The sequence below is a fragment of the Diadema antillarum genome, unplaced genomic scaffold (assembly GCF_040938485.1).
Source record: "Diadema antillarum isolate AM-2024a unplaced genomic scaffold, OU_Dant_1.0 seq00000984_RagTag, whole genome shotgun sequence".
Classification (NCBI taxonomy): domain Eukaryota; kingdom Metazoa; phylum Echinodermata; class Echinoidea; order Diadematoida; family Diadematidae; genus Diadema; species Diadema antillarum.
In genome coordinates this window covers 154621-164127 of record NW_027271824.1, presented here as the reverse complement: position 1 = coordinate 164127, position 9507 = coordinate 154621, and the positions used below count along the sequence as shown (strand labels likewise).

Here is a 9507-nt window from a genome sequence, read left to right as displayed (position 1 = left end):
TGTCAGATTAATCAATAAAATCTATCTAACCACTATGCAATGCATTAATTATGTTTTGACATACATAGGCCCTACTTATATAGCAATTCAATTTCATCTGTAGCTCTTCTACTCTTTATATTTGAACGTGAGCAGGTATTTTACAACATTATAGAAAGTCATAACCGCTTATGAGTACTTCCTACTCGAATCAAACATGGTCGAGCATTTCACATACTCTTTTTTTTCATTCAAGACACGTGATGTTAGACAGTGTTGTTTGTATATAATTAAGCACATTGCATGGTGTTGTTAGGACAAAACAAAACACATGTACATACATTTTCAACCCTTTGTAGGTTTTAAGTACCAATCGTCATTGATTGTCACAGAAAAATCCTAAGCTTTGTAAACACTGTCCAAAATCCCACAGAAAGCGTTAAATGGGAACATTTCTTTTCATGACAAAATTACTAACATCAATCTATAAACATTTATGTGACCAATGGGCTCCGGATTAACGTGGGAGCAGTGTTTTCTGTAATTTCATCCTTGTCGGGGAAAAAAAATAAATCAAGGGACAGCTAGCTATATGTGACCGTTTATGGCGTAGTTTTTGCGCATGATGAACACAAATATTCAAACAGTCTTATTGTTTATCTGTAATATACCGGTAGGTATCACGTTAACTGATTTTAAAGTATATTTGATGAAAATCAGTTTTGAAATAGCTGCGATATCCAAAATAAAGCGATTCTAATAAAAGGTGGGTCCCAGCTTTTATTATAGGATCCCTTTGTTTTTGGATTTTTCAGTCATTTCAAAACCCATTTTCATCAAATAAATTTTGAATCCCACGACATTGTTCTCCCCAATAAAGTTGGAAACCTGAAGCGCAATCTAAACCAAAACTATATAACAATGATAATGATAATAATAATAATAATAATAATGATAATGATGATAATAATAATAATAACAATAATGGAGTCTTATAATGCGCCTTGTCTGTCACACAGTGGTACTCCTGGCGCAGAAAGGATAAGACCTCCTCTCACATTGCTTCATTCAGAAAAAGACCAGAATTGAAAGAAAGCACACGTTTAACTGAAACAAAAAGGTTTTGAGTTCCCTCTTGAACAGAGGGAATGAGGTCTCCATTCTCAGTTTCAAAGACAATGAGTTCCAGAGAGAAGAGCCACATTGGGTGAAAGCTCTGCTGCCCCATGGGTATGATGAGTACGGGGAACTGGAAGGGTATGAGCAGTGGATGAATGAAGAAATCTAGTTCTTATAGAATAGTTCCTGAAGGTAGCTGGGTGCTGTACCATGTAAAGAATGGAAAACCAGGATCAAGATCTATAGACAGTTCGCTTGTCAACTGGAAGCCAGTGTAATTTATGGATGACGTGAGAGATGTGTGAAGTTTTCCTCGTTAGAATTACCAGTCTAGCAGCAGAGTTCTGGAACAGCTGGAGGTGATGTATTTGGTAGTATGCTGGTAGGTTTATCATCCCTTTAACAGATAATATTTGATACAAACAAAATGCGAATAATCATGGAAGACTGGAAATTCTTTTCAATCTTTCGAAGGATTCTGCTGATTGGATCCTTATAGTAGAACAAGATTTCAAGGAGATGGCACTGGATAAATAGAGGTTGTTTTCTCTCTCGTACTTTGAATAGGCTATACCTGAATAATAATGTAACCCTGTCCGTCTGCCCTGAAGACACTGCATGCATCGTGCAGTTTTAGGATTGATTCTTTTGCTAGCCGACTGTAGGTGACCCATACCGGTATCTATGTCCTTACTCTACCCTTTTCTTTTCTTTTTTTAGTCGAAAAAGCACTTGACAGGCTTTCTAGTTCTTTGTCGTATGATCGGAACAATGCCTGGCGTAATCCCTGCAAGTGGCGTAAAAAGAAGCATACTAACAGCAACGGTAAACAGTCAAGAAACTGTTCCGAGTGTTTGTGTAGCCCATGTAGCAACACAGCGTAGATAGAGTTGCAGGACTCTCCACTTTATAAGTGAGGCTACTCAATATAGGCCTACCTATCCAGAATTAGGAAACTTCGCTTCGAAAATGCGTTACATTGTTATGCATTTCTTAGCTGATGTAGACCGGCGGATTTTCGCGTCACCATCCCTGAGATGAAGTCGCCATTGAGCAGAAGAAGGCTGAACTTTGATTAGTCCTTGCAAGCTACTCTCCAGGTGAGAAACCTGCTTCTCAGGCCAGAGAAAAGCATTGACATTTGATAGCTAAACACCGTATTTTTAAATGCGTGCGAAAAACCCGAATCCAAACCTCGAAAACCAGTCAATGAGATGAAAGTTGTCGGCACCCAATCTCTGGGTGTGATGGTCGTTATAATCGATTTGTGTGTGTATTACACCAAACTAAATGTCAAGCGCAATGCAAATCCGATGTATATATGATTATGTCAATGAAGTGTTGAAGTAACACTCATTTCGAACAAATACTTTCAAAGACTAGATTATCTCATATACCAACGTCAATCAGAATGGTTTGAATTTCATCAGCGGGTTCATTTGTTGAGATCAACAGCTCTAGGGCAAAACAACAAGATGATTTTTTTTTTTCGTTTTAGTACATAATCTTACAAGGGCGTGGCTACATATCCTCCGTTCAGAACATAACCTGCAACAATGCTTCTCCGCTATGGTCGTGATATGTAATGAAAATTCTTTGTCGTTACGTGCAAAGACTTCTATCCTTCAAGAGAAATATACGGAATATTACTAAGGGTGGTCTGAGCTATGAAGAGAGTTGCTTCAAACGCTGCTATTAGTATTCCAGTAAAAATGTCAAGAAGCTGATAACATTCTTCAATTCAAATATAATGTTTTCATATGATACAAATGCATTTATACATACCATTCCCATCAATTAAGTATACAAGAAACAAGTAAAAAGAAAAATCAGTGAATTCATAGAATGAAATGTCTTCGGAGGTCATCACTGTCCACTTTATGGTTTATTACTTCATTTAATTTCATTTATTAAGTTTTCAAAAAAACTGAATTACTTATTCATTACTTCTATTCATTGAACAATGCAAGTGAAAAATGAATATATTGTATCCAAGAAATACCTTTGCATAAAGATTAAAATTACAAGATACACTCAATCGGTCGAGAGAGTGATATGATATTCAAGTAGGCCTATTTTTTTTTTCTTCATGCATTCATATATCAGATTAGCATGTTAAGTCGAGAAACTTAGAGAGAAATTCTATCATTCAATCTTGGCGCATTTTGTTTTACTCTCGTATGCCTCTGTCTTTGTACCCCTATGTACCACTCATCTTTTGTAAGTGTGGACGCCGAAAAGTGATTACCATCACTGAGACATATCTTCCCTATGGAGTGGGTGGTCACTATGCCATGAAGCATGAACTCATTGTCTGTTTGTCTGTGAGGCACATCCAGTTTGGTACATACTTCAAATATTTTTATGTGGCGGCATCTTAAGTGGGTTCAAAGAGAATAAGACTGTTGTCATTCCATCTCTTGAAACTCCTCGTACAGACTCACATTACTTCCTTTACTCTTTCCCCCAAAAACACTACAAATAATTTACTCACGCCTACACATGTCTGCTTTGGTAAAGAACATTGCCTTCGGCCGGCGTTTGTAGATGCGGTTGTCTGTGGTAAATCCCACGCAACATTTCAAGGTTTACTCAAACAATTATTTATTGTTCAAAGAAACTGTTCTTCTTTTTCCTTCTAAATTTCGTCTTTGGAGCCGAAGCGGTTCTCCCCCTTCACGAGCTGTACATCAAAACCCACTCAGGTTTGCATACCGTTAAGTGGCCGTATTCCCAACACAATTGCAGGAACAACTTTGACATTTTATATTCAAATACTTCGTATATTCTCCATTATGTATTTAACCCGGTGGTGCACTCCAAAAACTGATTCAGTTGCACGTAGTCAAGGGTGATTTGCTCCAGCATATTTGCCTTGGTCTGGTTTACAAGTCAGTTTGGTACCCGGAATGGGGACGCACCGATTGGTGTCTGGATTTTGTGCCGATATAAATGATTTTGGAGTACGTTGGAATTTAGTTTGTAGACGATCGCACATCGAGTCGGCTGGGTTGGATCGAGCTCTCTCTGAAAACACAAGCATGGATTCTAACGTATGACGTTTCTATTGTGCTGTTTTTGTTTATCATTTCTCATAATTACCTATGCGCATATCATTACTGTCTCATTTTCATGGTTTCTATGTTGATGTGAAACATACTCCCTCTACACAAGTAGCGTTTACGATATGCTTTATACCACCTGCATCATAATTACGTTCATGTAAGAGCTCGAACTGTACTTGGTAAATTTTGAATAATTATTATGTATGTTTTTGGCATATTGTATTTCGAGCGATTCGTGTAAGGTCATACAAGCTTGGCTTTTCACTACATTACTTTTTTCCATCACTATAATCTACTTTTTGTCAACATTGCAAAGTTTAATTCATTCCCTGCTGGAATGAACACAGTGTGAACACATTGTGAACACATCGTGAACACATTGTGAACACATCGTGAACACATTGTGAATCATCCATTCACCGTGTGTGAACACTCTGTGAAAAACCACACCACCGTGTGAAATCAGCTTCACACTGTTACATTCGAGAGTTTACACATAGCCGACGGTGGGAACACATTGTGAACACACTGTGAGACACTGTGTCCTTTCCATCCGCAGTAGGGTTTGGTTTTATTTTCGTTTCATTCATTCGTATACTATACGTACATTGTGTATTACATTCTATGATTTGTACTTCCTACAAATTGCTGAATAACATAAATTGCCAAATACATACCTTGTATTATGTTTTGTTGGATTGGATGGAAATAAAGCAACTTAACTGAATTGAATGGCATTAGATATTGTTCTCCATGGCGAAAAAGCTCAATTCAGTCATGGTGTTATTGCTTCTTGTGCCGTACTAGCACAGCGGTATACTATATGTCATCATTGTGAGCTGACAGAATTGACATGACAACTATACACTTTTGATCAATGCCTTTCCTATCGGTGTTTATTGATATATAAATACTCTTGCGTTAAAAAAAGCACTTGGGCGCTAAGCTGAAAAATGTATACTGCTCTTCATTTGATTGCTTGTCATTCCGAACTCTCAAAAGTGGTTCAGATTTTAACAGGCACGACATGAATTCAACGACCATAACCATGTCTATGGCGAAGTATCTGGATGGTTGTCTTGATGAAAAGCACCTAAAGTAAAACCATTTCTTCCTTACAAAAACATCCCCCTCCAGCAATTGGTTTGACGAGTGTATTTCGTAACTTACCTGTGTTTTCTGTTATAGTTACAGATATTGTAATACTTTCATCAAAAAGTGATAATGCTCTTTTCTTCCTCCTTCCCACAGACAAACACCATGGCTTTCACCTGCCGGCGTGCCCTACGCCAAGTCTTAAACTCCCGGGTGAGTCTGAGGACAGGCGTTCTGGCAGTTTTAGGGTTAATAGCTTTTCACCTGTGCGTCATCATGTTTCTGCGAACCAGCGTTCTCGAAAGGCCGAACCTTCGCCGCACTGTGGACAGGAAAAGGGAGCTAGTAGTGACCCTAGACAAATTTGCCGAAGTTTCTCCGGACAGAATTCCATCGCAGAATGAAAAGGAAAAGGCGAACTCGAATTCAAATATCGACATCAAGAAAATTAGATCGACGTCGATGGATAAGCAGGGAAGAGGAATTAAAAGTGTTCATAAAAGCGAGGCGGGGGAAGGCACAAGAAATGAGACGGAAAAGTCGAGCGAGCAGGAAAGCGCCGAGATGAAACACAACGCGGTGCAAGGGTCACGACAGGAATCTGAACAAAACAGGTGTATTCGTTACCTGTCCGCCTACACCCCACGAATGGCGCCGTTCGCGTACTGGCGAGAGTACGTGAACCTAAATGAGGCTTTCAAAGAGGCCAAGGATGTGAATAGTCCATACTACAGCAGCCGGGTTACCCAGCATCGAGAATTCCCCACCATGTTCATCAAGTGCCCCGAACATCGTTGTGACGTGGCACTGAGGGCCACAGCGGATGAGAGGTTCCTCGCGCGTAGCGATGGTGTTCTCATCAACATGGCGCCGCAGGAGGTTCGCTACAAAATGCCCCGCATTTCCGAAAGACTCATCACTCTCCTTCCGCGTCGCGTTAAGGTATTCTTCTACGCAATGGAGTGCCCGCTCATGATGAGTTACTGGGATTACACCATCAAGGACATCAAATACCACTACACCATGACCTACCACTCTGACAGCGATGTGTACTTCCCATACGGTCGGTATGTCCCAGGCGAGCCGACGGACTTTGAAGAAATCAACTACGCAGAAAACAAAACGTCTCTCTTGGTATGGACAGCTAGCAATTGTAATAACACCTTCTGGCCGAGGTATGAATGGGTGCAGAAACTCCAGGAGCTGATGCCATTTGACACCTACGGTAAATGTGGCACCAAGGAATGTCTCCCACCACTGTCACCGAACTGCACGAAGCAACAATCTGTCTACAAATTCTACTTAGCCCTGGAAAATGCGCCATGTGATGAATATATCAGTGAAAAATTTTGGGTCAACAGTCTTGCGAACGGAGTTGTTCCTCTGGTCTATGGCGGGACTCGTGAAGCCTACGAGCGGGTTGCTCCGCCAAACTCGTTCGTCCACGTCAGCGACTTCGCCTCGCTCCAAGATCTCGTTGACTATCTCAAAATGATAGACAAGAACGATAACCTTTACAATGAATTTTTCGCCTGGAGGCGAAAGGGTCGCGTTGAAAAGATATACCCCGATCTGTATCCCGAGGCATTTTGCCGCGTACTTCCAAAATTATCCAAATATTCCAAACCGCCTGTAAAGACGATAGGTGAGTCGAAATACTTCCGGGGTTGCCGCGGAGGGCCCCATCGGAACCTCACAAAACCTGGCGATATCAATAACTGGGTGCCGTGGAGGTAACCCAGAACCCTATGGTCGGCGTCATTGGAAACCTTAACTATGTTGGTAGATAATTTATGTTCATATCTTTCCCGTTGGTTCTATTAACAACTTGCCCAAGTGAGGCTTATGAACGGAGCTAGGTTATGAAAACTGAAGGCATTAAATAGGCGATTGATCATTTTGTCGTTCTTCGAAGGAACCTGTAATTGTCATTCCGGTACCAACGAGTCAAGCTTGCACAATGGGAAGCTGCGAATGTTATTGTTAAAAGTTTATTTTGTGTATAATGATTTCCAATTACTACTTTTTATGACCTGGCATCATTCACCTGTAGTGTCCGTTTCATGCTTGTACATATATTTGTTTTACATCGCATCGCATCATTTCACGTTTTTTCTTTAATTTCAGAATGACTTAAGTTGCATCTTTCTTGTAAAGGTGTAATTATCTCACTTCAATTACTCATTATCATGCATTGTATTGAATTGCAATTTATGGTCGTAGGCCTGTTTGTGATGAACCATATAGTTCATCCAATTATTCTTATTGGGAAGGTTTAAAAGCTTACATTTATTTTCTGGTGCCATAGTAGAGAAAATGCCGTAAAGGCCTTGTATATTATTTATTTCTTCGTCAGACTCATGACAATACTTGAGCATCTGGTAAAATTATATATACAAAAAAAAAATTCCCTGAAGGAAAAATTCGCCAGGAGTTCCAAAGGTTTCCAAGAATTATTCTTGGGATTGCTTATCAAGCACCTCCAGCAGGGCCTGCGCGGCCTTTAATCAGTATTAGTACAAACATTCCGCAGGTGAATAATTATGCCAAATACCCCCGTAGATCATGCCGCGGAAAAAAAAAAACACCCGAGCGTTCAATCAAACTGGATTCTGAGGAGATCGGAGTCCAGTTGAAATGAGATCATTGTAAACTTTCATGAAATCCGACGAGTTCTTTTGGCCTATGTGTCTTATAGAACATTAAACTTTCCGAAACAATGCTCACACAATATAATAGGTTTATCAGTCTATTTTAAGTTTTTTCCAGCAAATGTCTTAATGAAAATGAATTTGCCATGAATTTGCCCGTTATTAGATCACCCTCGTGTTCCGCATGTATATTCTAGCTTTATTTTCTCTGTAACCTCTTAGAATTAAAACACTGAAATCTGCTTTAAGTATAAGTTAATCTTCTTCAGATAAACATGTAATATAATAATGCCCCGTCACTGTACAGGCATGCTAACCTGGAAACATTAAACTGCACATTACTTGAATATGAGACCATTCTGAAGCAAATAATTTTCATACAACAATAGATGTATAATGTACTCTTAAATGAATCCCACAAGGACTGGAACAATCATCCCCCAGCATTCCCACTGATTCCCACTGATCAGTTACTAGCCATCCCCTTTGATGTTCAGCGAGAAATATGTGTGGAGGTTTTATTATATATCTGAGAATTTATCGCATAGTCGCATTAATCTGTTTTCAATCTCACCCTATGTATACCGGCACGGAACGTCGCATGAATGAGTTATATCAATCCTGTTACATGTGACTTAATTGTGAATGGCTGGATGTGCTGGATGGGGTCAGATAAAGTTTGCTTGAATTCCAAGCATCTTTCTATATTAAAAAAAAAAAAGTTTAATCAAAGCAAGACGGTGGTAAAATAAGAGTTAAAATTGCAGCGTCACCTTTCTTGATATTGAAAAGCTTACCGTTGATTTATATATGTTGACGGTGGTTTCTTAAATCTCACTTTGTATATTATTTGGAATTGCCACACTCTGACAACTTAAATTCTGCGTGGGGATTGCTACTCGTACTGTTCATCACCCCTCCCCTTTATAGCAAAAAGGCATAAGTGATTGCAGTTCGTGCACGAGCGTGCAATTGCCTCAACAAGGGCGTGTGTTTAGAGTTCGCTGGGATTTAAAAGAAATGTTCACGCCGCTTCGGGGAATAAATAGCCCCTCCTGAAATTACTAGTAAGCCCATTCAGTTTTATGATTCATAGTACATGTATGTCATTATTATGGTTATATATTATGACGTCACATTCATGCTGCTCATGTTAGGATAAAAATAATACGAAGTAACAAAGAAATACGTGTTGAGACTGATTGTATCATCATGACTAATTATATATTTTCACTTTTTCATTCAAACTGCATTCCATTTATGCTCTAAAATTACGTGTGTTTGTTGCAAAGCCTAAAATTATGCTTAATGAAAAACTGTCCTTGAGAAACGGGATAACCTGATCTCATTGACTTCTTGAATGGTGTATTGTTTCAAGTTTCAAGTTTCAAGTCTCAAGTCATTTATTATCATGCACTAGGCATAAAAATCTTCTCAACAGTCTCCATTTCAAAATTCCACTTATAACAGGTATAAAGGAAAATAAATATATGTATACATAACTGAAAGGCAAGTAACATAACACTAAACAAAGTACATCAAGTACGCGTATTCTAATAATCAAAATATTGCACTTGGTCCCTGCACATGTACATGCA

The 9507-nt window shown here is 39.2% G+C and overlaps 1 protein-coding gene across 1 annotated transcript; it reads left to right on the top strand.

The window, feature by feature from the left end:
* The first annotated feature begins 4091 nt into the window (after nucleotides 1-4091).
* On the top strand, nucleotides 4092-8774 carry LOC139742194 (4-galactosyl-N-acetylglucosaminide 3-alpha-L-fucosyltransferase FUT6-like). Its single transcript, XM_071652772.1, has 2 exons — nucleotides 4092-4151; nucleotides 5415-8774. Exons 1-2 carry the CDS (start codon nucleotides 4140-4142, stop codon nucleotides 6993-6995), a joined length of 1593 nt encoding a protein of 530 aa, XP_071508873.1. The 5' UTR covers nucleotides 4092-4139; the 3' UTR covers nucleotides 6996-8774.
* Nucleotides 8775-9507: the final 733 nt, after the last annotated feature.